General features: G+C 42.4%; 1 protein-coding gene across 3 annotated transcripts; it reads right to left on the bottom strand.

Moving 5' to 3' along the window:
• Positions 1–1,392: 1,392 nt before the first annotated feature.
• LOC138797871 (protein phosphatase 1 regulatory subunit 36-like) lies at positions 1,393–22,958 on the bottom strand. Of its 3 annotated transcripts, none has more exons than XM_069978632.1 (11): positions 22,509–22,958; positions 16,284–16,348; positions 13,842–13,943; positions 10,565–10,683; positions 10,393–10,462; positions 8,975–9,073; positions 7,846–7,989; positions 6,311–6,353; positions 6,019–6,182; positions 5,359–5,535; positions 1,393–1,814 (listed from the first exon to the last, which is right to left on the bottom strand). In XM_069978632.1, the coding sequence occupies exons 1-11, from the start codon at positions 22,509–22,511 to the stop codon at positions 1,706–1,708; spliced, it is 1,095 nt and encodes a 364-aa protein (XP_069834733.1). In that variant the 5' UTR covers positions 22,512–22,958; the 3' UTR covers positions 1,393–1,705. The 3 variants fall into 3 exon arrangements, with proteins under 3 accessions (XP_069834733.1, XP_069834725.1, XP_069834740.1); XM_069978624.1 differs by lacking the exon at positions 22,509–22,958 and adding an exon at positions 16,609–16,988; XM_069978639.1 differs by lacking the exons at positions 5,359–5,535; positions 22,509–22,958 and adding an exon at positions 16,609–16,993.
• Between the last annotated feature and the right edge of the window lie 4,931 nt (positions 22,959–27,889).

Genomic DNA, 27,889 nt, shown 5'->3' with positions numbered 1-27,889 from the left:
CACACAAATTTTTGGAGGCTGTGGTATACAATCTGTTGGTGGCTGCAGCTATACACTACTGTGTTACACCCCCTTACACAGGGCAATCAGTAGTGAGCTTGGATATGCCTTGAGAAAGAAATACAGAAATCAGAAAATATACCAGCCACAAAATCATAAAAGAGTACTGAGCATTTCTTAGGGGTCTGTATGCAACACCTAATGTCCTCTTTCTGCCAGCAGCCGATCACCACAGTGTGCTGCTGAAATCGTGGTAGCTGCACTGCAAGTCCCAGCCAGCAGTCTGGATTAATACAAAAAAATAACGATTTTAAGCACCTACAAGGGCTGATTGGTTCTTTTGCTAGTATTCCCTGCCTACTGGAATGCTAATCCCCTCCCTAACGCTCTCCCTGACAAGTAGTAGCTCTGTCCCTAATCTCTTCCAGCATGCATGTGAGCCGAGCCTCGGCGGCCAAGATTTTAAAATGGCAGGGTCATCTGATCTGGCCAACCAATCGCTGCTATCGACATGTACGGGTCCTACGTGATCGCAGGATGTACCAAAGAGTCTCCTGCATGTTGATTGGCTGAGAAATTGCGCCCAAACTTACAGGAAACGGATGATGAGATTTTCTCGAGTATCGCAAGATGCTCGTCCGAGTACAATCGAGTACCCTAAAACTCGAACGAGTACCAAGCTTGGACGGGCATGTTCGCTCATCACTATTTAAGAGTAGATTTGGATTACGAGCACAGTCCCGGAACGAATTATGCTCATAATCCAAGGCACCACTGTAAATATATAGATCTCATAGATATATATAGAGAGAGATAGATATAGATATATATAACAATAATAAATTGTATATTTGAATGATATTTCAACCCCAAAAATGATAGCAATGAACTTTTACCCACTCAGGATAGATGTAACTAATTGACACCTATGTAAGATTGAAGTGTAAGCTTGTCCCTAAGCTTTCTAAACACCCCACTAACTAACTAAGCTAAATAGCAGCATGCAAGCAAGCAGAGAGCAGTCTGTACAGCACAGTAATTGAGCAGAAAATGGCGTTCAGAACACATCACAGTGATATATATATGAGATGATCATGTGATTTTAGCAGCCAATGAGACCCCTACACCTCAGCAATGACGTTTCTGACGCTCATGGACTCTTCACTGATTGATTGACAGAAAGGCGCTCGAACTTGAACTCGAACGCGGACTCGATAAATAAGTAAAATGTTCTGTTCGTAACTTTTCTCGAACAGTTCGATCAACACTACTAGTGTTTAGGCAAGACTATAATAGGCAACTGTACATATGTATATATAACTTTTGTGTATTGTATGTTGATCACCTTTTGTATGTAATAAATTCTTCTAACACAGCCATGAAGAAGGGTTAAACAGCGGTTTATTTTTAGAGGTAAAGTAATAGGAGGGAGTATGAGGAAGTAGGGGAGGTGGAGTAAAGAGGTGGGAGGGCACGGGGGGGGGGGGTAAAAGAGATTTTAGGGGTTTAAATGGGGGAAAAAAAAGAAAAAGGGATTTGTATTTTATGATAGGGGTAAAAAAAACAATAAGTAAGGGGGGGGGGAGTCCATATCCAGTAAAAATGTCATGTCCGTGTAAGAATTCCATATCCGGTAAAAAAATGTCACATCCGAGTATTAAGTCTATGGCCAGTAATAAATGTAAAGTAGTCATATCCGTAAGAGTCATATCTGTTTACATTCCTGGGGATCTTCCTCTTCTTCTTCCCCTGGCTCTAGGGGGGTTAGATCCTTGAAATGAAAATTTTTCATCGGTTCCCCTATGATGCCAAGCCTGGAGACAGGAAAGAAAAGAGTATAAGGTGAATAGCTGATCTCATCTAATTTTAGGTGTTTGGCAAAATTCATATCTGGCATATTACTTTTATAACTAAACATATCACAATTTTTCAATGGAACAAACTAAAAAAAAAATCGCTATGAATTAACACTAAAAGCAAATATATGAAACTTGGTAATATATCTTATAATGAAAAATGTCTTTTCCCACTCATCAGATTCCTCTCCTCCTTCCCATGCCATCTCTGCTGACCACTCACCAGGGCCATAGCTAAAGGCCTAGGTTTAATCTGACTGTTGAATAAATGGTAAAATAACAAAATAGATAATAGTCCTCTTAAATTAAGCACAGTCTAGCACTGATGTTCTTGTGGTTCTAAGCTCTGCAGCAATGATTGCTCCATACATTTACACACTGACCCAATGGTGATACCTCAGTGAGTATGGAACAAGACCACTATGGCCGGTGATTGTTCGGGGGGTCCCATGTAAATACGCATGTCATTGCTGCTGTGATGTAAACATAAAGCAGTGGGGGACTCTACTGCAAATGTGATCAGTGGGACCCCTATAGCTATGCCACTGTGACTCTCAATATATTAATAAAGGCTCTACAAATGAGTCAGAGGGGAGACAGATTTTAGCTTTGCTGGTAGATCAGTTACAGCTGCTTCCCATTGCTAATATATTTGTGAGTGACAGAAGGTTTGGTAGGTAAGGTTTGCCTGATTGCTGATGTGTAAGGGCCTGGGGACAAAGAGACAGGACAAGGGGGCCCTAAAGCTAGCACCCCCTATGCTGTTCCTGCCTACTTGCAGAACAGGTCCTAAACAACTGTTAACAACTTGGCGACAGTCCCTGCTCTAAAAAAAAAAGGACAGACAAAATACAGACGAAAAACAGGGCACAGAATAGAATGGTCAGACAGGCTGGGTCAGCAACAGAAAGGGTGAGCAAGGTACAATGACGGCAGACAAAGCGTAGTCACAAAAAGAGGGACAGGTCCGTAATGAGAAAGCAACGAGGACAATATTCAGAGACAGTAGCAAGGTATATGGTGGAAAAAACAAATGGAGAACGAAAGCCAGAGACAGTAGCAAGGTAACACAGTGGACAAAGCAAAGCACAGAATAAGATAAACAGAGAATGGTCACTGAACAGGAAAAGGTAAGGATACCAGAAAACAAAGAATGCAGGACAAACCGCTGGATCAAGCTGAACAAAATGCCAAACAGACTGGATCAATCTGAACAGAGCAAAGCAGGACAAAGCTATCTGAACAGAGCTATCAAGAGTCCTGGACCAAAGGAAGAAAAATTGCATTATAGAAAAGCAAGTCTTGGACCCATTAGAAACTAAGCAAACAGCCAAGGTAAGTGAAGGAAGAACAGAAAAATGTGGAGCGGACAAATTAAACACAAGGAACACTGAAAAACCTGGAACAGAATATCAAGGGCAAAAACATAATCTCTGCCACAGAGATCGTAACTTCACCCTAGAGGATGGAACTGATGTCTTATCAGGTACAGACATGACATGATGACATAAAAGAGTGCAATAGGTGTCAATAATATGGAAAATGATTTAGCTTTGCTAGATAATTGGTGCAAACAATGGAAACTGCAGTTCAATGTTTCCAAATGTAAAATAATGCACTGGGGGAGAAGGAATCATCTATCTGAGTATCATATTGGTGGTTCTATGTTGGTATAAACTTTAGAAGAGAAGGATTTAGGGGTAGTGATTTTTGGCAGCCTTAAAATGAGTCACCAGGCGGTAGGGAAATTGTATGCTGGGATGTATAGCTAGAGGTATAACCAGTAGGAAGAGGGAGAATATGATCCTGCTGTATAAAGCTCTAGTGAGACCGCTCTAGACCCTATCTGGAATAATGTGTCCAGTTCTGGAGACCTCGCCTACAAAAGGATACTGATAAAATAAGAACAGGTCCAAAAATGGGCTACAAAAACGGTGGATGGTCTGAAACATAAAAAGCATTTCAGAAAAGACTTAATTTGAATCTGTATAGTCTGGAGCAGTCCCGGGCATTGTGCGGCCCGCGGCCACTATCCTGCTGTTCTATTCATTGTTATAGGCTGTGGGCACGTAGTCCTAATCTCTCCAGCAGGTTCAATGATATGACCTCATTGCACCTGGTGGAGTGGAGGGTCCATCCCGTGGCTTACAGACTGTAGCCAGAGGATGAGGAAACCTGATGTTTTCCTGCAATTGGTGAGTACGATGTGTTTGGTATATTTTATATTGTGAAGCACATTGTTATTCTGGAGGTCATAGTTATTAGGAGTGGGGGGCTGTATAAAGCAGGGGGCATTATTACTATGGCTGGGCGGCTGTATACAGCAGAAAGCAATATTACTGTTGCTGTAAATAACAGGGGCATTATTACTGTGGGTGGGTGTAGGGCTGTACACAACATGGGACATTATTACTAAGGGTGAGTGTATAGCAGGAGGAATTGTTACTATGGGTGGGGGCAACATAGCAGGAGTATTATTACTATGTTTGGGTGGGGCTGTTCACAAAAGGGGATCATTACTACTATGGATGGTGGAGGGTGCATAGCAGGGGGCATTATTACAATGGAGACGCAACAGGATGCATTATTACTATGGGGACACAGCAGGAGGCATTATTACTATGGGAACACAGCAAGAGGCATTATTACTATGGGGCCAAAGCAGGAGGCATTATTACTATGTGGTGGGAGCACAGCAGGGAAATATTAGTATGTGGTGGTCACAGCAGGAGGAATTATTACTATAAGGGGGCACAGCAAGAGGCATTATTACTATATGAGGGGTCATAAAAGGGGATATTATTACTATATGGAAGATCATATATACAAAGGCAACCCACTTAACTTTATTACATGACACCAAACAGCAGAATTACTACTGTATGGAACCCTATAAGCAGGATAGAAAGTTTGGATAAGATGTTTGTCTGACAGGTTCTAAAGAGATGAAGGCCTGGAACTTATGGAGAGAAAAAAGGGAAAGTGACGCTTCAGATAAAAAAAGACATCACCCGTGAGTCACTGAATGAAGTTTTTTGTATTTTGAAGAACCTTATTTGGTAGGGGTGTCCCAAGGTGGAAAAGGTTGGGAAACACTCCTCAGTCACCACTGTCCCCACCAGAACCGAGTTAAGTATATTGGTCTGGCCATCGAAAAACATTTCAATTTGTCATCTGGCCCCATTGGAAAATTACTTGCCCGCCTCTGGTCTGAAGAAAAGAAGGCAAAGGGGGTACATGAGCGAAACCTTTAAATACGTTAAAGGACTAAATAAGGTTCAAGATGGAAGTGTTTTTAATTAAAAAAAAAACATAACTAAAGAGTAAGGAATATGAGAAAATATGACTTTACTGAAAGAGTTGTAGATACTTGGAACAAACTTCCAGCAGATGTGGTTGTTAAATGTACAATAAATTAATTATGAAGCCCGCCATCAGAGCATTCACCTGATGAATCCTAAGGTGTGCAGCAAACTAATCGAAAGAAAGATAAGGTTCTTACCGAGTTGGGAACTCATCCTCCATAAAACTATTTACGGCTGTTCTCATAATGTTTTTTTTAGATGCCCCACGTCGTTGCAGCAGGTGGGGGTAGAGGTCCTTGGCAGTGGGTAACAGGGAAGTGACCAGTGGGGAGCGCTGGTTAAGAGTTCTATATATTGGAGGTAATTTGACTTTCCTGTTACAAAATGAATATAAGAATTAATAGGAACAAATATGCTCCTCAGGGCTTTTAGTCTGAAATATTATTTGATCTACTGTTTATGTAGCCTAGGAGGTGTGACACCAATAATGCTGCACAGATAGAAGGCACAGAGCTCCTTTGTTTTGAATACAGCTTTCTATAGAATTCACTTTCTATAGATCTGCCAGAGAATCAAATGCTGTACTTGGCTCCTTCTGGCGGCTCCATAGAAAATAAATTGAGACACAGATCACGTGCCGGCCTGCAGGTGTATTCAAAAAAAAGGGTGTCGGGCTCCCTGCAATCTTGTTCCTTATCTTGAGGATGGAGACAAGCAAGTTTTAATCAAAAAAACATTTTAAGACACCAGGGCTTGGTTGTGACTACTCTGCACCACTATAGCTTCACCCCTGTCTATTCATGATAGCTGGGACTTTATGCTGGCTCTTGACCAGTGTTCAAAATGATGTGTTGTACCTTTTGTCCTCAGATGTCTCGTCTCCAGGCAGGTTCCTTTTTGTTTCCAATTTGGTTTGGAATTTTTTTGTATGAAATACCCTGCATAATTCGCGCTCTATCGGCTCCAGCTTCTTGCGTTTGAATGTTATCCAGGCAACTTTTATGCTAAAGCTGTATAAACACTGTAAAAAAAAAAAAAAGTATAAACCAATGTAAAAAATAAGCAGATTGACAGTACATTGTCCACGTGAAAACATGACAACTTCAATTCACCAGTAGCCACCATAGAATGTATATGCAGTGCACGTACCTCAAAGAAGCGGCGATCCCTCCATGTAGCCGATGTTTTACTCCTGCAACATAAATACAGGAAAAACACAATAAGCTCAGATTTAAGGTATAACTCAAAATATCTGTGACCCACAGCAATAACTTTAAGGAACAGGCCGTCCATGATTATATCACAACAGCCGTGTCACTGTGACACTGATAAACACATAAGTGAAGATTTACTAATGCATATACACCAGAATTCTGCAATGCATTTATTTTGAGCTTAAGACACTTTCCCCAGCCTCTGACGAAAGGAGCGTGACCTTAATAAATGGGGTGTAGTATGAGATGCAACACTTTGCAAGAATTATGGCGCAGTTTAAGGCTATGTTCACACTACGTATATTTCAGTCAGTATATTTCAGTCAGTATTGCAACCAAAACCAGGAGTGGATTAAAAACACAGAAAGGCTCTGTTCACACAATGTTGAAATTGAGTGGATGGCCGCCATTTAATGGCAAATATTTCCTGTTATTTTAGAACAACGGCTGTTATATTGAAATAATGGCAGTTATTTACTGTTATATGGCGGCCATCCACTTAATTTCAACATTGTGTGGACAGATCCTTTCTGTGTTTTTAATCCACTCCTGGTTTTGGTTGCAATACTGACTGAAATATACTGACTGAAATATACGTAGTGTGAACGCAGCCTAAAGCAACTCTGTACCCACAATCTGACCCCCCAAACCACTTGTACCTTTGGATAGCTGCTTTTAATCCAAGATCTGTCCTGTGGTCTGTTCGGCAGGTGATGCAGTTATTGTCCTAAAAAAATATTTGTAAATTTGAAGCCCGTGCAAAACGGGAGTATATGTGCCCTAACTTTGCACCACCCCTCCGTCCCTCCTCCCCACCCTCTTCATCATTAGGAATGCCACTGAAACATTTTCTGCATGCTGAACATTGCACAGGTCCTTAACGATCCAGCCCATGTGCCGGGCTGCCACAGGTGGGAAAAAGGAGGCAATCTGTCTGGAGCATTCCTAATGATGAAGAGGGTGGGGAGGAGGGACACGGGCAAAGTTAAGGTACGGATACTCCCGTTTGGCACGGGGCTTCAAGTTTAAAAGTAATTTTTTACGACAATAACTGCATCACTTACCAATCGGACCCCAGGACAGATCTTGGATTAAAAGCAGCTATCCGAAGGTACAAGTGTTTTGGGGAGGTCAGATTGTCGGTACAGAGTCACTTTAAGCCAACTAATAGTTGGCCTAAACTTAGACTAGATAGACAGAATATGACAGATTTAGCAATCAGCCTGATGCATTTTGATACATTTGGTGCTTTATTACACTGCGTAGTCTAAGCTTACTGTGTCTAAAAATTATATAGTTTTAATAAATCTTATGGGTAATGTCATGGCAGCCTTTGAATGAATACCAATAAATAATTAATGAAGACTATTTGTTGGCTCTATTATAACACTCTCCCTTGTATAGGGAACATTTCTGATAATAGAACTATAGAGCTTCTTCTTCTATATATATTTTTAAAGGATAACATACTTTCCACATGCCAAGTGGTGTTTTTCCTCCAGTCCTTCTCCAAGAATAATTGCAGTGTATTTGATGGCCAGGTGTCTAAGAGCTGCGTCTAATCTCTTGTCCAGATTAGACATCTCTGACTCTTTTTCTGATGGTCTTCGGCTTCTAGAAACGCAAATAACAGCATCATTAAAAGAGGTACTTTATAAAGGAGGTGTAAATGCAATGTTCCTGTACCCATTTCCCAGTCAGCTATTTAGCTGTAAGTTTTCTCAGTATCCCGTGTAGCAGCATATACAGGGAGAGACAAGCAAACACAGACTTTCCAAGACAAGCTACAGCCTCCTGAAGTTGCCTCTGAGCTCAACCTAATTGTCTGTAAAGGTCAAGCTAAAGTGAGAAGACTTTTCCTCCAAAGCCAAAAGACGTGTTTTATCTCCAAATTCCAGTCATCCAAGTTAGGTCGAGTGTTTGAGAATGGTCTGTGAGAAGAACAAGCTACAAGCAGAGACCTTCCCTCTGAGAGCTTGAGTGCCTGTAACTAGGACGAGACAGAAGCTGGACATACTGCCCCTGAGACACTCTGAGGCTGGGTTCACACTACGTATATTTCAGTCAGTATTGTGGTCCTCATATTGCAACCAAAACCAGGAGTGGATTGAAAGCACAGAAAGGCTCTGTTCATACAATGTTGTAATTGAGTGGATGGCCGCCATATAACAATAAATAACGGCCATTATTTCAATACAACGCCGTTCTTTTAAAATACCAGCAAATATTTGCCATTAAATGGCCGCCATCCACTCAATTACAACATTATGTGATCATAGCCTTTCTGTGTTTTTAATCCACTCCTGGTTTTGGTTGCAATATGAGAACCACAATACTGACTGAAATATACGTAGTGTGAACCCAGCCTGAATGTGAGGCACTTCCCAAAGCTGTTACACGTCATGTCACCATTTTCCAGTCCATGCTGCAAGGATATGATGTACGCTCTACAACCATCTTCTATACTATCTGTTATAACCCCTTGTGGTCACCACATGAAGCTATCCCGTGTATACAACACTATTATAAACAGCAGCCCCTGTCCTGTTATTTTCAGATACATTTTATGGCATGACTATTCTTATAGACAAACACTTACATCAGCAAAGGCTCTGGTTTCTTTCCTCTTGATCTCCTTATCAGGTAACAATAGGTATAATTGATTACCGCCAATAGAAACTCATCAAGTTCCTTGGATCTAAATAGAAATTACAACAGTTTTATTAGGATATTAAACATTAAGTATTCGTTTTTTGGCTCGAGTGCTGAGAGAAAATAGAGCCCATAGAAATCACTTTTTCTGTCCCATTACCCCCTTTAACCATACAGTACAAGGGTACAGCCCTTAAACTACTGCTCATTTCAAGCTATGTTCCCACTATGTAATAACAATGGTCGTTGTTTTGTGAAGGGATGTTTTTTAACGCTAAACCATGGCCGTTGTTGTAAAACCATGGGCAGAATTAATTATCATGATCATTATTTCCGGCAATCATCTATGTTTAGTGGGAACATAGCCTTGAGGCCCTATTACACTGAACAATTATCAGCCGTATTCAGCCGATATTGTCTGTTATGGCCGATAATCGTCTTGTGAAATAGAAGACAATGATCAGCCGACATGAAAGATGTCGGCTGATCGTTATCTGTCATTTGTCTTTCAACATGTTGAAAGACAAACTTCTGAGATAACAGCGATCTGCTGTTGTTGCTCCGTGGAACAGGAGAGGCGGCAGCAGACCGCTGCTATCTTCTATAGACTGCTCAGACGATCTAGCGATCACTTAGGTGGATGGACCTACTAGGGGCATCATGGAAGGGGGAAACTACCTACTGGGGCATCAACTTAACCCACACATCAACCTGCCTTCTTACTCATACAATGCAAGGCATGAAGAAAGACATTTTTTGGGAATGAAAAGGTGGGGAGTGTGCTAGAAAATTGTGGATCTTAACATAGTGGTCTGGCAGATTTTTTTCAAAGAATTATTTGAGAGGTTGTTCTTTGTATACTGGATTCTATTTGTTAACAGTATTAGTATTGTTTAGCCTCAGCAATATAGCAATATGTTCCTTTGGTGTAGAGGTTTAAATTTTTTTGTGCCTCTACTGAGTTGTGATGCAAACACTGTATACATTGCCACTCTCTTACATTTGCGGGCTGAGTGTATGTGGGTCGGGGGCGGCTATACTTTGCCTTGCCCTGGATGCCGCACCACTGGAAATAGAAAATGTAAGGGTATATGCACACTGAGCCCTCCATAGCCTCCGCTGCCTCCATAGGCTCCATTATACAGAATGCTCCGGCAGATTCTGTTCTCTGCCAAAAGATTTGTCTTCTCAATTTTTTGGGCGGACGATGGAATGCGGGGGAGCACTCTGTATAATGGAGCCTACAGACCCGTGAAGAGGGAAACGGGAACGCGCGGGGACAAGCGGCGTATTCCGCTGCAAGTTTTCGGCCACAATTACTCAGTGTGCATATACCCTTGCATTGTTTTATAGTCAGAGACATACCTGAGGAAAGAGGAAAACTCCACCTGTAAACACATCCTTTCCTGCTCATGGATCAAGGACAAAGCAACTCCTAGAAGAGAAAGGATGTGTGAGATAGATCTGCTGTTTGTAAAGTTAGCATATACTATAAGTATACATAACTGCACATACGTAGCACATGGGTGATACTTACTCTTGATGTCCTCTAGAGAGACAAATTCATTCCTTTGATTCTTCCAAGGCTTAAGGATGAAGAAGGGCTTCTCAGGGGATTTGTTAGCTTGTGCCCAGCTTAACAAATGGTCAGATGGCCTAAGGAAGACCATAACAGATTATTTTTTACATTTCCAAACAAAACTAAATATATATATATTTAAACAGAACATGCATTTTTACAAAATAAAAACCCACAATGCACCCACACTCCACAATACAGAATACAAGTTATCATAAGCAAGTTGACATACATCAGTGATTACAATCCTGATTATGATATTAAATTTCACTTTAATAAGAATCTTCTTGTGTTCTAACGATCCTATGACCCTAGAAAGAGTGTTACCAAGGGTGAGTTGTTACTCTGGGAATTCTATAGCGTATAGTCTGTTGGAATTGTGTTAGGTGTGTTTAGGGTGAGGTGTCACGTCAGCCTTATATGATGTGTGGTGGCAGCGACAAGATTTGAGGTGGTTCTGGTTGGCAGCTGGCGGAGGGGGGTCCAGTGTGACCCTGTAGGCTATCATCCAGAACCTAAGTCATGGGGATCATGACAAATTGGTAGCACCGGTGGGATACATTAGAACAATAAGTGTTTGGAGTAATAAATTATTTCTTACACTTAAGGGCTGAGTTATCTGGTAGAAGAATATCTCAGTCTACAAGAAGGCTCTCAGTGCATACAATTGGTTATCCAGACAAAACAGTTTGTCCCCTTCACTTTCTCTGTTTTTCTTTTTTCTTTTTTATTTGGCAAGCACCTGCTAAGATGGCAGAGGCATATCGGAATCAGAAGAAAGATGAGTTACTTAGCCTATGCCAGCGCAGAGGGCTAGATGGAGTGAACCGAACAAAAGAGCAGCTGATCCAAGCATTGGTGGAAGATGATGCCCAGCATGAGTGGCCTGTGGTCACCAAACCATCATCGGACTCAGCAGAGAGTTCCGTTCAGGAACCTATTGGGTTTGGAAGTACTGGTAGCACCAGTCCCTGGAATGGTACGGACTCGTCTCTACCTTTGATTCTCCAACAGATGGCTAGATGTGACTCAGCATCGCAGATGGAGTTCATATTGAAGGAACACCAGGCTGAACAAGAATTTGCAGCACGGCAGGCAGAGGCTGAGCGACAATGTGCAGCACGGCAGGCAGAGGCCAAACAAGAATTTGCAGCACGGCAGGCAGAGGCCGAGAGACAGCACCAGCTGGAGCTAGCACGCCTCCAGATGTCCAGCTCTTCACCACCAAGCCGTGAGTCTAGTGAGATGGGGCATCTTAAACCCCGTTTAGAGAACTTCCCGGTGATGGAGAAGGATGGGGACTTGGACACCTTTCTCAAAAGCTTTGAGAAAACTTGCAGACAGTTCCAGCTGCCTAGTGCACAGTGGGCACAATACTTAACCCCAGAACCTAAGTCACGGGGATCGTGACACTCCACAATACAGAATACAAGTTATCATAAGCAAGTTGACATACATCAGTGATTACAATCCTGGATTGCCATGAGGAGCGCAGTTTCAATTGTGCATGTGCCATTAAAAAGCACAACAAATATGCTGACAGGACTTCAGGCAGTATCATTGTAACACACTGGCTGTGCTGGGGAGACAGGAGAATGTGCACCGGGAGAGCAGCACAAGCAGAGCATGTGTGAGGTAAGGTTTTTTTTTTTTTTAATGGGGGCTATCACAATATTTATATACATATGCTGCTCAGAGAGAGGCCATCTATAATACAATGGATGCACAGAGGGGCCTAATACTATATAAGGGCTGCATGGAGAGGCCCAATACTATATAGTGGCTGCACAGAGGGGCCTAATACTATATAAGGGCTGCATGGAGAGGCCCAATACTATATAGTGGCTGCACAGAGGGGCCTAATACTATATAAGGGCTGCATGGAGAGGCCTAATACTATATAGTGGCTGCACAGAGGGGCCTAATACTATATAAGGGCTGCATGGAGAGGCCTAATACTATATAGTGGCTGCACAGAGGGGCCTAATACTAAAGTGGAACTGCATTAAAGGGTCATAAAGGGACGAGTTGTGGCTGGGAAAAGTTGTGGCTGGGAGAATTCCTCATAATGACCCGAGTAGGGTGGAGGCTGTGAGTCAATGGACTTAATTGCCCTCTAATTACTTATATGGTCCGCAGAGCCTATGTACAGCTAATATCTACCTCCAAAATGGTTACTGTATAAGGTGATACTGGTCATGCAGAATTTGTGTCTGATAGAAACTTGAAAGGTCAAATATTACACCTCCATACTGATATGAACAAACTGCACAATACTAACACCAATGCTACTAATGATATCACTTTACAAGGCCCAAGTAATACTGCCACACCATGACCTCTATCATTACAAAGTATGTAAATCATATTACCAAACAGTTACTGAGTAAAATCCACCGGACAAAAGACTGTTATTACCCAACAAACTGTTCCATATAGAAAAATTCATAAAAAAAAAAGTCCATAAAAGTATAAACACAGCAGATATTTTCAAGAAATGGACCAAACACCCACAATCTGACTATACTCAGCCCATTAAAGCTTAAGGGCCCAAAAGGAGCACCTTGAACTATATGTTGATATCATTTTGTAACTGAAATACAAACAGGAAGACAAAGCCTCATTTGTAGGCCCCTTTAGAGATGAATCAGTAGTCAACAATACGTCAGTGGAGATAAAAGATATCAGCAAGGAGTCCATGACGGTGGTGCTATTCTGTTTAGCTCTCTAAGGACTGCTAAAGTTAGTACATTCTATAAGCTTTTTGTGCAGAACTAAGTTACGATGAACTTAAAAGGATTTTCCCACAGTTAGTTTACACTGTCAAAGAATTAAAGTGTTACTGCTGTATTAAAAAATATTTGACATGTCAGAGAGAAATGTCAAAAGTTTTGATTGGTCCCGGTAAGCAGCGTGGTCTGCTCCCCGCTCTGTGTCTATAGAAAAGTCAGGCTCCATAGACTTACATTATGAGCTGGACTCATCACGTGACACAGAGCCAGGAGAGGATCGCGGTTAACACTCAGACCTGGACTGATCTAAACTTTTGAAATGTCTCCATAACATGTCAAAAGTTTTTTGAAACAAAAGTGACACTCTAAACAGTTTTAGTAAAACTGGGCCAATGTTTCTATTTCTATGAAACGTTTAAAATTATATTATTCCTTTAATACAAGTGCAGCATCGGCTAACAAAGCTTCTACTGCTGATTTCTCTTATATATGGCTATAAGTACCTGTCCTGTGGCCTATGCTGTAGCTGCATTATCTCCTTGGAGCCCATAAATATGCTGCTTCTTTCTTTACGCTCTATCTTGCTGATAGGAGGAATGCTGCTCCTAAAGGAATCATATAAATAAGATGGAATTATATAAGTAAAATCTTAAGATACAGAGAAGGATTTTTTTAAATAAAGGACTGTATGGACAGCTTACTGTACATAATGATTCCTGCTAGAACAATACTATATATTTCTCAAGTGTCTTCAGACGCAGATTGCAGTCACAGATTTATAAAAAGCATCTCAAAGGGAACCAATCAGCACATTTACCTTGATTGGGCTCCCAGAACAGCTGCACGCACCTGGCAGCCGGCTCTCCGGTGGTGTCGGGGGATTAAGGCTCCGTGGGCTTCTTGTGCAGTAAAATGCATTTGAATATTATATGTACTCTAGGCAGGGGGAGAGCCATGAATTAGTCAGATGGGCTGTGACTAGTCAGCGCGCTCTGCGGTGTGATTAGTGTCTGCTCACTGGTCTTATTGCCTGTCAATCACCCAGCAGAGTGCACTGACAGGACAGAGAGCTGTGATGAGTCACAGCCCATATGACTAGTTCACAGCTCCCCCCCTGCCTTGCCTGCAGTATTAAAATGCATTTTCCCGCAGATGAAGCCCATGGAGCCTGGATACCCCACACCTCCAGAGAGGCGGGTGCCAGGTCCGTGCGCCGTTCTCGGAGCCTAATCAGCACAAATGTGCCGATTGGTTCCCTTATAGGCTCAGTTCACACGGGGTAAATCTGGCAGAATTCTGCGCCATGGAATCTCGCCAGTCTCCGTGTCATAATTGCAGTCTATGGAAGGCTCGTGCGGCTCCTCTCTCTCTGTGTCTGTCCGCACAGACACAGAGAATTGACTTTTCCACTTTTCAGCGCGGAGAGAGGAGGCACGCAAGCCTCTCATAGACTGCCATTATGACACAGAGGCTGGTCAGTTTTACTCCGTGTGAATAGAGCCTAAAGGAAAGTTGGGTTGTGAGGTTGTTAGTGGCAACAAAATGTTTTATATATTAAAAACCTCCAGAATTTCCAGCGATTTTTCCAAAATGGTTTTGTAAAAAAAAACAACAACACAGTGGCCAGATGCTTGCTGAAAGCCAACGGTAAACAAGTTAAACCCAATTTTGTGGCACAGCTCCTCATTGTCAGTGCATATTTTGTGTCCAATATGCTCTAGGAATGACAGCTCTCATGGCATGTTCCCATGGATTTCTCTATGGGAACAATATAAAACAAGCCAAAAGAAACTGGGAAAAAAGCAGTAAGTCTGAAAAAGTTTGAAACTTGTGTGTGAAGGAAACATTAGGCAGCATTCACATAGTAGTATTTTGATCAATGTTTTTTTAATCAGTATTTGTAAAGTAAAATAAGAAGTAGATCCAGTCTTTCCATAATACCTTTTATTTCTGCTTTGATCCTGGATTTGGCTGACAAATCCCAATGCAGACTACTGACCAATGTACTACTGTGTGAACAAGGCCTAACAATGAATAGGTTACATACAAACATTAGGTAACCTCGGACCAGGGTCACACAGAACATACTGTCATGTATATAGAAGGACCACACAGATATGCAAGTAATGCATATTATGTAGTCTCTTACGACCATGTAGTTGCTAGTAGATGTTAAGACCATTAAAGTCAATGGGACAGCAGTACATACACAAAGGTATATGTTGGAATAATTTGTAGCTGATATTTCAATATGTAACTGGCAATAAACCCTGAAGAATTGATGTGAATGGGGCCTATGGGTGAGAAGAGAGAATATAAAGCGGATTATACAGTGTAAAATGTTTTCTCCCACTCCACAATATGATATAAGCGGCTGTTTCTGTCCTTTAAGACTTTAACAATGTTTTGTGTGTTTGTGGCTGCTCCATTGTCACTGGTGTCTTGTGGGAGCTGGGCTGGGATTAGAGAACGCCTTGTATCACAGGGACATAGTGACAGCTGGGCCCAGCAGACCGGGTTACACCTCTCCACCAAGTGTGGCCTGAAGCCTGGATGCAGAAATAGCTTGTACAAGTAAGAAAGCTATAGTAGCAGCTGAGATAGAGCGGCTATATAGTATATACCTTGTGAATATTTAGGCCTTAGACCAAGCTAGATTGTACCAAAAGAGAGATTTATAAGTCTGCAATGGTGGCAATCCTGTTGTTGTACAGAGCTGGGGGGATGTGTGTGAGGACATTTATGCATGACACCCAGAAAAACACATTCACATCAGAATATAATGCATATAATTACTTTCTAGCCCTGGGCCTCATTGGAGACCTGAGCCCAGTGAGTTACCTGCCCAATATATATGTATTATCTGTAGAGAAATAATAGATGTGACATCATAGCGCCATCTCTATATTCTCAGGTCATGTGGAAGCCATAGAGACCGCTCTTACCTAGTGAACTCAAGTTCATTCTTTTCATCATTCCAATCCCAAGTTCCTCGACGGAATCTCCTGATCTGCAGGTAAAATGAAGCAGAACTTGTAACTCTGACATGTAACATAGGTAAAAGCTAATAGTAATGGTAAGGAATGGATGGCCTATTGCTTTCTGGCAGCCGGATGGGATCCCAGGCTTCATGTAACAGTTCTTTCTCTACATCATTGCTGTAGGTAATAGAAGAACTCCAGTAGGCGTGTACAGGAAGGGGGCACAGGCCAGAAGTGATATCATTTCCATGTATTGCAGTGAGGGGGGATGGAGGATTAGGAAGCTTACCTGCGCCATGGCTAGCATAGATCAGAATGAGCATCACATTGTAGTATCTTATTCTATGTAGTCTGTTACTAGGCAACTGCCCCTGTGACGTCATCACTGGGCGGGGCTGCACTAATGCATGCAAAACACTGATGAGACAATGTAACAACAGTCACATGACTCCAAAGCAAGACTATATGGCCACCAAAGTAACAGAGGTGGTAGTATAATGAGAAAATATACAATGAAGAGATTGTTTCCCTAACATTATAGTGTTACACCCCCCAGCAGGCGCGGTGGGGGGGGGGTATATTCCACCATTTAGCCCCACCCCCATGGTTCCTTTACTCTAGTCTAATGACAGAAGTAATATGGTTACTAGGGCCTAGATGCATGACTCTTCATTTATCAGGATTGAAATTCATCTGCCATGTTTGTGCCCATGCTACCAGCTTATCTAAGCTTTTTTGTATTATTTTACAATCAAGCCGAGTTTTATTCATCCTACACAGTTTTGTGCAAAAACCTTACTTTCCCAGTTCTTTGGACTGTAATGTTATTATTCGTTACCTAACTGCATAATATTTCCCTAGACGCTGCAGCTGCATCTTGCAGACATGGCTACTGTGTGGTACACTGGGAAATGCTTTTGCAAAAGCTATATTCTCAATATAACATCAGCCATATGACCACCAGCAAGATTTACATTCACCTCTGTAGAGTTTACCTATATCCTAGCGTATTTTACTGCCGCCTATCCTGTTATCTGACCTGGATTGTTTGTGGCCCAGATCATGTGTGACATTCCATTATCTATGGAGACTGGAAAGAAAAGACCACTTCCTGCAGGACATACAGTAGCTTATAAGTACTGAAATTCTTGACATTTTTACATAGAAGTAATATACAAAGCTGTATAACTTTCTAGTACCAGTTAATTGGAAAATAAATAATTTACACCAGAGTTCCCCTTTAACTGTACAATGTGTGATGGTATTTTTCAGTTATTGTATGGTAATATTTACATATCATGCAATTATTTCTGAACCTCTAAATCCTTAAGGTGTCACTGTCATTATAACTTGTCAAATCTAAATCAACAGTAGATGTGACATAAAGCAAGTTTGCAACTTACATTCTTTTTTTCTTAGTTATCATGGAAACGACACTTCCTGTGTTTAGACTTTTTTTTTGTTTTTCAAAAACTCTAAACACAGGAAGTTCCGTTTTTCTCAGGTCATCTGTGCTCAGAGAAGGCAGTCATGTGACTAGTGGACATATTGAGCCGGGACTCTCTGTACTAGCTAGACTTTATGGGAGAGATTTCTCAAACATGGTGTAAAGTGAAACTGGCCCAGTTGCCCCTAGCAACTAATCAGATTCCACCTTTCATTTTTCAAAGAGCCTGTGGGAAATAAAAGGTGGAATCTGATTGGTTGCTAGGGGCAACTGAGCCACTTTCACTTTTCACCATGTTTGATAAATCTCCCCCTACGTGTTTAGTCTCTTTTTTTTTTTTTTTTCAACCAGCACAAGACTTAAGAGCTGCCTTCCGGAGACTGGACCTGGATTTCTGGTAAGTATACATTTGTTTTACAGCACAATAACAAAAAATAAAAATAATGAATGTATATTGCAAACATGCATTATTTTACATATTTTGTTGATTCGGACGTTGAAAGTTATAACGACAGTTACACTTTAAGGTCATCCCAGCCATTACTGCAGTAGCGCCGCAGGGTTCTGATGCGGGCGCATCTGTGCGCGCCAGCATCAGAACTCTCCACAGCACACTATGGAGCTCCATAGTGTGCACTGACATGGGTTTCTGTGGCTGCTATTCAATGAATAGTGGGCGCAGAAAACTGACATGTCAGTTGTTTGTGGCGCCGCTAGGGATCCCGGCCGGAGCGTATACTATGGTGGGGATTTATGAAGACCGGCGTACTTGTCTTATATTAGGCCCAGTACCCTTTTTCTCTGCAGGATTCACTAAGAGGCGTATGGCTCTTAGTAAATCCGGCTGGCCAGGCGCCCTAGACTGCGCCCGGCTTACCAAATCTACACCTACTTCCAGCAGGTGTATATTTTCATCATGATTTACGCCTGCGAGCAGGCGTAAATCGTGATAAATGAGGCGCGGGAGGAGGCCACCCGCCCCCCCAAGCTCCTCCAGCCATCAGGCGATTGAGACGTATGCCAGGGAGAAGGGGCGAATCTGCGCCTTCTCCCTGGCGTACCTTTGATAAATGTGTATACGCTCCGGCCGGGATTCCTAGGCAGCAAGGGCACATATATTTCCGTATATTTCTGTATAAATTCCGTATAAAATATACGGTGTGTGAACATAGCCTAAGACTGGCAATTTACTGCTTACCATGTTACAATCAGCCAGAAATTAACAAAATGTGAAAATAATTGGTCCGTGTAAATGATTCTCTAATGCAAAGTCAGCTAGAACTAAAGATACAGCCCTCTATATATATATATATATATATATACACTCCTCACCGGCCACTTTATTAGGTACACCATGCTAGTAACGGGCTGGACCCCCTTTTGCCTTCAGAACTGCCTCAATTCTTCGTGGCATAGACTCATCAAGGTGCTGGAAGCATTCCTCAGAGATTTTGGTCCATATTGACATGATGGCATCACACAGTTGCCGCAGATTTGTCGGCTGCACATCCATGATGCGAATCTCCCGTTCCACCACATCCCAAAGATGCTCTATTGGATTGAGATCTGGTGACTGTGGAGGCCATTTGAGTACAGTGAACTCATTGTCATGTTCAAGAAACCAGTCTGAGATGATTCTAGCTTTATGACATGGCGCATTATCCTGCTGAAAGTAGCCATCAGATGTTGGGTACATTGTGGTCATAAAGGGATGGACATGGTCAGCAACAATACTCAGGTAGGCTGTGGCGCTGCAACGATGCTCAATTGGTACCAAGGGGCCCAAAGAGTGCCAAGAAAATATTCCCCACACCATGACACCACCCCCACCAGCCTAACCCGTTGATACAAGGCAGGATGGATCCATGCTTTCATGTTGTTGACGCCAAATTCTGACCCTACCATCCGAATGTCGCAGCAGAAATCGAGACTCATCAGACCAGGCAACGTTTTTCCAATCTTCTACTGTCCAATTTCGATGAGCTTGTGCAAATTGTAGCCTCAGTTTCCTGTTCTTAGCTGAAAGGAGTGGCACCCGGTGTGGTCCTCTGCTGCTGTAGCCCATCTGCCTCAAAGTTTAACGTACTGTGCGTTCAGAGATGCTCTTCTGCCTACCTTGGTTGTAACGGTTGGCTATTTGAGTCACTGTTGCCTTTCTATCAGCTCGAACCAGTCTGCCCATTCTCCTCTGACCTCTGGCATCAACAAGGCATTTCCGCCCACAGAACTGCCGCTCACTGGATGTTTTTTCTTTTTCTGACCATTCTCTGTAAACCCTAGAGATGGTTGTGCGTGAAAATCCCAGTAGATCAGCAGTTTCTGAAATACTCAGACCAGCCCTTCTGGCACCATCAACCATGCCACGTTCAAAGGCACTCAAATCACCTTTCTTCCCCATACTGATGCTCGGTTTGAACTGCAGGAGATTGTCTTGACCATGTCTACATGCCTAAATGCACTGAGTTGCCGCCATGTGATTGGCTGATTAGAAATTAAGTGGTAACATGCAGTTGGACAGGTGTACCTAATAAAGTGGCCGGTGAGTGTGTATAAACAAAGCAAGTGAAGGCCAGCATCTCCAATGCAATAGTGCTCTTACTTTATTGTGCCAGTTTGCATAAAAGTTACGTTTCAGCTCTCTACCTCGAGCCTTTTTCGAGGTAGGAAAAAGGCTTGAGGTAGAGAGCTGAAACGTTGTAACTTTTATGCAAACTGGCACAATAAAGTAAGAGCACTTTTGCATTGGAGATGCTGTCCTTCACTTGCTTTGTTTGAATACGTTGGGGATAGGGGTCGAATCCCCTGAGGACTGTGCATCCCACATCGTGGTACCGCGGCTCCAATCTTTTGTGAAGTATATATATATATATATATATATATATATATATACACACACACACACACACTTTTTCCTCTCAGTTACAGTACCAATAGATGTAAATTCTGTGATTTGTATGTTTTTGTCCTGTATGAAAGACTTAGGAGAAGATTTATCAAACTGGTGTAAAGTAGAACTGTCTTAGTTACCCCTAGCAACCAATCAGATTCCACTTTTTATTCCTCACAGATTCTTTGAAAAATGAAAGATGGAATCTGATTGGTTGCTAGGGGCAATTAAGACAATTCTCCTTTAGACCAGTTTGATAAATCTCCCCCTTAAACTTAAAGGAGAGCTCCGGTGAAAAAGTATTATGGTACTAGTAAGTTATATAGATTAAATTATATAGATTTGTATATGACTTCTATTTAAAGGTCTTCCATTACTTATGAGCTGCTGTATGGTCTGCATAAAGTGGTGTTTTCTTTCCAGTTTCAAACAGTACTTTCTGCTGTGACCTCTGTCTGTGACAGGAACTGCCCAAATAGGTACCAAATCCCTAAAGAAAACCTCTACTGCTCTGGACAGTTCCTGTCAGGGACAGAGGTGGCAGCAGAGTGCACTTTGTCAGACTGAAAATAATATACCACTTCCTGCAGGCCATACAGCAGTACTGGAAGACTTTAGATTTTAGAAGAGAAGTAGTTTACAAATGTGCTCTATTTTTTCCATAAAATTCTGTGGCCAGCTGGAAGTCAGTAAGAAAATATACAAAGCTATGGCCCAGCCTTATGAAACTGTGTAAAACTAAACCTGGTGTAAACTGCCCATAGTAACATATTACCTAGCTCAGAATTAATTCTACTAGAAACGGGGGGCTGACCTGTGATTGGTTTCTGTGGGCATTTTACACCAGTTTCCGTTTTACGCAATTAAATAAATCTGGGCCTCTATTTCTCCTCACTTGGGATGCTTTTTGCAGTCAGTGACAGTTTTTCCAAAATGCAGCGTCTATAGGTTTTTCCCCTTCATATAAAATACATGAGTAAATGTCTTTCATAAAAAAAGGTAAAATTGGCCGAACCGCTATGCCTCTGTTCACACTACAGGTTGTATGCTGCATGTGGCTTAAGTACAGACAAGAAAACAGAAAGAGCAACAGCAACCTACAGGTGCAAGTGCTTACCGTATATATTCCCCCCGTCATATACACGATAAAACCTGCTCTATAGATATTTAAAAAATTAGGATCTTAGCAAACTATTTGATTGAACAGTGTACCATGTCACCATGTTAAGGTGTCCTCAGAGACATGGTCCCTACTCTAGCATTCTCACACTAGCAATGGCCTCTCCTGGGCTGAATAAGCCTAGAACTGGGCAGATAGAAGCCAAAGCTCTATTTATAACACTTGCAAGACATGAGTGGAGTGCAAGCCAACAGGAGGTAGCCACACACCTCACATACAACAGAAGAAAAGGGAAAAAATTATATCTATAGACAGGACCGGATTAAAGGGAGGCCCCAGGGCCTCCACCAGCCGGAACCCAGAAGTTGTGACCGGGAGCCAGTCCTGTGCTAAAAGCATTTGAAAATTCCACCTGGACACAGCACTACATGCTGTCCAGGGAGGGAGGTGTAGGGCTAATCCTTTGTATACCTCTCCTGCCCAGTGTGCTCAGAATCTGGCCTGTGTGTTTGTACCCTAAATGTGTTTTATGGCAATAATTAGATGGTGAACACTAATTGTGCTTGTACACCTTAAAATTTCTTGTATGAAATACTGTTACATCACCAAGGTGCAAGCCCCATTTCAGCTGGAGTTGGCACAATATATAGTTCATAGAGTAGCAGCCAAGCCATGCTACTTTGTTGCTAAGCTACTCCCTAACATATAAGTAAACCGGGTGAAATATTGCTATACCATTATAATTACTTCTTCCTTAATGAGTTACTGATGATGATGATGATTCGATCCCTAGATCGCTGGCCCATCTGTGTTATCCTGATGTGATCCCATCCATGGCATGGCACATATGAAGGGGCATGTGATCATACGTCGTTCAGTTTCCTCCACTATACCTGCATTGGTTGCTAGAGCAAAGTGTGTTTATGGATGAGATCACATCAGGATGGCTGGATATCCTGAGGGAGCATTTTGTCAGTAATGTACTCCTTAAAGGAAAAGTAATCATAATGGTATGACAATATGTTTCCCTCTTTAATCATTCATATGTTTAAAAAACCTAGAGAGGCCAACCCCTATAAAGCAGCCTTTGTATGTAGTGCTTTCCATGTAACATGGCATAGTGTAATAGAGTACTGAATATCATCATGTAAGACATTACACAGTTAGTTGATAAAACTACAGTCCACCACAAAACCATTATTTTTAATTACACTTTTTACTTGAGAAACAGAGAATTAATGTTGTTTTTTTATTAATAAAGTTTTCCTATATGTTTGTTGAAGGTTAAAGACACATTTGGAAAGCATTTGTTATTCCTGCTTTGGACATATTATAGTGCAAGAACCAAGGTTTTTTTTTTACATTGTAGTCAATGAGGACGGATCTAAAACGGAAGGTATTTCCGTTCACATCCGTTTTTTTTCATCCGTTTATGCACTGAGCATGCGCAGAAGCAGCAAGAAACCAAAGAAGAAAAATAAACGGATAGTAAAACGGATGCTGACTGATGCAAACGGATGCAAACTGATGTACAAAAGTGGGAATTATATCTTACCGATAATTCATTTTTCAGGAGTCAATCATGACAGCACAACCTGGAGATTGATCCCATTAGTCCTAATAGGAACAGGAAGCACAGAGAAGTTAAAATAGGCCCCTCCCCGGGCAAGCCTCAGTGTTTTATAAATTACTATCCACATAGCCAACAATACAACAAAAAAGGGCGGGCAATAATCGGGTGCTGTCATGATGGACTCCTGAAAAATGAATTATCGGTAAGATATAATTCCCACTTTTCAATACGTCCAGTCATGACAGCACCACCTGGAGATATACCAGATTACCTTATTTAGGGAGGGACCACAGCATGTAGCACTTTACGTCCAAACACTAAGTCTTGAGACGATGCTACATTGAGCTTGTAGTGACGAAAGAAGGTATGTGGTGACGCCCACGTTGCCGCTCGACATATCTGCTCCAACGATGCTGATGACTTCTCAGCCCAGGAGACCAATATTGCTCTAGTAAAATGAGCTCTCAAATTTTCCGGTACTTCTTTGCCTGCTAATTTATAGGCTTCAGCAATTGTAGATTTCATCCATCTAGCAATGGAAGCCTTGGATGCCTTTTTCCCTTTGTTAGGCCCTTGAAATTGTAAAAGAAGGTTCGAGTCTACTCTCCATTCTTTGGTAGCTTGTAAATAGGCAATTACAGATCTGCGTAGGTCCAGGGTATGGAAGGTCCTTTCCTTCGCATTTTTTGGCGAATCACAAAAAGAAGGTAGGATTATGTCCTGTGATCGATGAAAGTTAGTGACAACTTTCGGAAGAAAAGAAGGGTCGAGTTTAAGGATGATTCTGTCTTCTAAGACTGTAAGGTAAGGTTCCTGGGAAAAAAGAGCCTGTATCTCACAAACCCGCCTTGCTGATGTAATCGCAATTAAGAAAGTCGTCATCAGTGAGATATGTTTCATGGACGCTTCTTCCAGAGGTTCGTAAGGTTTTTGTGTGAGACTTTCCAGGTTTAAATCCCAAGGTGGTGTTAGGTTTGATATTTTAGGTTTCATTCTGCTTACTGCTTTAAAAAACCTCCTAACCCACCTGTGATCTGCGATGGGAGTGTAAAAAAAACAGCCTAGCGCTGCCACCTGAACTTTAAGGGTACTGAGTACAAGTCCTTTGTCTAGGCCGTCCTGCAAAAAATCCAAAATTTGTGGAAAATTAGGATTCATTGGGTTAGGTGGGTTATCTCCACACCAGGAAGAAAACTTTCTCCAGTATTTAAGGTATATGAAGGAAGTTACTTCTTTCTTACTCTGCAGCATCGTGTCAATTACTTTGGATGAGAGCCCTTTGTTGGCAAGGTAGGACTTCTCAACAGCCATGCTGACAGATGTAGTTGTTGTAGACCCGGATGTCTTAGAGGGCCCTGAAGAAGGAGATCGTCTCTTAGAGGAAAGTGGAATGGACCCTCTAGACGAAGATGCTGAAGAAGAGAGAACCAGCTTCTTTTTGGCCACAGGGGGGCCACGAATATCACTCGAGACTGACCTGACAGTATTATTTGTAGCGCCCTTGCTACCAGAGGAAGTGGAGGGAATGCATAAGCTAGGTTGAATGTCCACCGTTGGTTTAAGGCATCCACTGCTTCTGGCATATCATTGGGATTTAACGAGAAGAACTTTTTCACTTTTGTGTTTTTCCGGGTGGCGAACAGGTCCACTTCTGGAACCCCCCATTTTGAGGTCAGGGTCTGGAATACTTCTGGGTTCAGGCTCCACTCCCCGGGATGTATCTCTTGGCGGCTTAGGAAGTCGGCTACGGTGTTTTGAGAGCCTTTGAGGTGAACTGCGGATAAGGATGCTAGATGGAGTTCTGCCCAGACGAAGATCTTTCCCGCTAGAAACTGAAGAGGTCTGTATCTGGTCCCCCCTTGGTGATTTATGAAGGCTACTGTCGTGGCGTTGTCTGAGTAAACTTTTACATGTTGTTGACGCAGATGATCTTTTGCTGCTTTTAACGCTTTGTACACCGCCTTTAACTCGCGGAAGTTGGACGAGTTCTGTCGAGTCAGTTCTCCCCATTTTCGTTGAAACGGGAGGTCTTGAATGTGGGCTCCCCAGCCCCACCTGCTTGCGTCCGTTGTCAGAGCTACTATCTGTTGAGGGAACCATAGACAGCCTTTGTTTAGATTTGTTGCTTGACACCACCACTTTAGCGACCTCTTTACCTGTGGTGACACTGACATCTTCTTGTCCAGGGACAGTGGAGACCGGTCCCATACTCTTAGTATTTGTGATTGAAGAGTTCTGGAATGGCTTTGACACCAGGGAACGGCCTGTATGCAAGACACCATGGAGCCTAGAAGAGACATTGCTTCTCGAATTGTGACTGACCTTTTCCTTGCGAACGCCTTGAATTTTTCCTGGAGTGAGACGACTTTTGCTGGAGGGAGGAAGGTCATCTGCAGTTCTGTGTCCAGAATCATCCCTAGGAATTTTTTTAAATGGGATGGGACGAGATCGGATTTTTCCACATTGATGATCCAGCCTAGGGTTTGGAGACAAGAGATAGTTAAATTGATGTCTTGTACTAGTTGGTCCCTTGTGTGAGATATCAACAGTAGATCGTCCAGGTATGGAATGATTATGACCCCTTTTAGTCTGAGATGTGCCACCACCTCCACCATTATTTTTGTAAATATTCGATGTGCTGTTGCTATCCCAAAAGGCAGAGCTTTGAACTGGTAGTGAAGCGTTTGTAGGTTGTGGACTATGGCAAATCTCAGGTACTTTTGGTGGGGTTCGTATATTGGCACATGAAAATACGTGTTCTTTAGGTCCACGGTGGCTAACCATGCTCCCTTGGGAATTAGAGGAACCGCCGTTTTTAAAGTCTCCATTTTGAACCTTTTGTATGCGATAGCCTGGTTCAAGGGTTTTAAATTGATTATGGTCCTGAAGCATCCATTCGGTTTCTGAATCAGAAACAACCTGGAATAGTGTCCTTGATTTTCCTCTATTTGAGGAACTGGTATGACCGCCTGAAGATCTATCAGATCCAGGATGCCATTCCAGAGCTGACTGTTCAACTATTCCGAGTCTAGAGAGGTAATACAATATTTTTGTGGAGGGGAGTCGGAAAAATCTATTCTGTAACCTCTCTCGATGGTGTTTAAAATGTATGGATTTTTTGTAATGTTTTCCCATTGGTGGTAGTAATGGGAAAGTCTCCCCCCCACAGGGATGGCGTCACTGTTTCTTATCGGAGGAACTGGGATTGAGTAAGAACTTTCTCCCCTTTCCTCCTTTGGGGTAGCTCCACCTACCGGTTTTACCTTTACCCCTGTAAGATCTGCTCTGGTTCTGCGAGTAGGGACGAAAATTTCCTCTCCTTTTAGGAACGCTGTCTTTAGGAAAATCCTTTTTCTTGTCCGCTGCCTGTTGAAGGATAGTATCCAGGACCGAGCCGAAAACCTGGGTACCTTCGAAAGGAATAGCACAAAGTTTAGTCTTTGAAAGGTTATCCCCTTGCCAACTTTTTAACCATAGAGCTCTCCTAGAGGAGTTGGTTAAAGCTGCCGCCTTGGCTGCAAACCGGACTGACTCAGCTGAAATATCCACCAGGTAAGCCGTAGCTAACTTAAGCATGGGAACAGAGGAGAGCAAATCTTCTCTGGGGGTCTTATCTTCAATACGTTTTTCTAATTCCTCCAACCAAAGAAAAAGGGACCTGGCCACTGTAGTGGCAGCAATATTAGGATTTATTGCGGCAGCTGAGGCATCCCAGGATCTGCGCAATAGACTGTCCATCTTACGGTCAATAGGATCCTTTAATTGGGAAGCATCCTCAAAGGGGAGGGATGTCTTTTTAACAACCTTAGCGACCTGGATGTCTATTTTTGGAGATTCTAGCCATAGTTTAGTGTCCTCTTCTTCGAAGGGGAACCTAGACCTGAATTCTTTGGGGATAAATAACCGTTTTTCTGGATCTTTCCATTCGTCCAAGATCATATTTTTGATACTTTCATGGACGGGAAAGGCACGTTTCCTTTTAGGTCTAAGGCCTGCAAACATAGCATCTTGTTTGGTAATTTGTTCTTCTATGTCCGTAATGTCCATAGCCTTCCTCACAGCATCAAGTAAAATGTCTGTATCTTCGAGTGAAAAATAAAACTTTTTTGCCTCTTCAACCGGAGGATCCCGAGTCTGCTGCGAAGATCCTTCCACACTAACCACCGCAGACTCGGCATCCTCAGAATCAGAGTCCGATATAATGATGCGCCTAGCTCTTTTGGCAGGGGGCTCAGATATAGGTATCGGTGCAGGTTGATTAGTCAGGGCTGCTGAGACCGAGGATCTAACTTCCTCGTTGATGGCCTCTTTTAGTTGCTGTATTAAGGAGGGGGACTCCTGTTGAACCACTCTGGCAGTGCAGGATCTGCAGAGGGGTTTATCATAGCCATTAGACAGTTTGATGTTACACATGGGACATCTCCTTGTTATAAGCTTGTGCTTTCCATGGGGGTCCTTGTCTCCCTAAAGGGAATAGAGAAGGACCCAGTAAGCTTATATATATTAAAAAGTAAATGAACCCCCCCCAGGGGACAGGTACTCA

This window comes from Dendropsophus ebraccatus, chromosome 1, assembly GCF_027789765.1.
Source record: "Dendropsophus ebraccatus isolate aDenEbr1 chromosome 1, aDenEbr1.pat, whole genome shotgun sequence".
Classification (NCBI taxonomy): domain Eukaryota; kingdom Metazoa; phylum Chordata; class Amphibia; order Anura; family Hylidae; genus Dendropsophus; species Dendropsophus ebraccatus.
The sequence above is the reverse complement of the archived record's forward strand: the minus strand, read 5'-3'. Positions and strand labels throughout refer to the sequence as shown.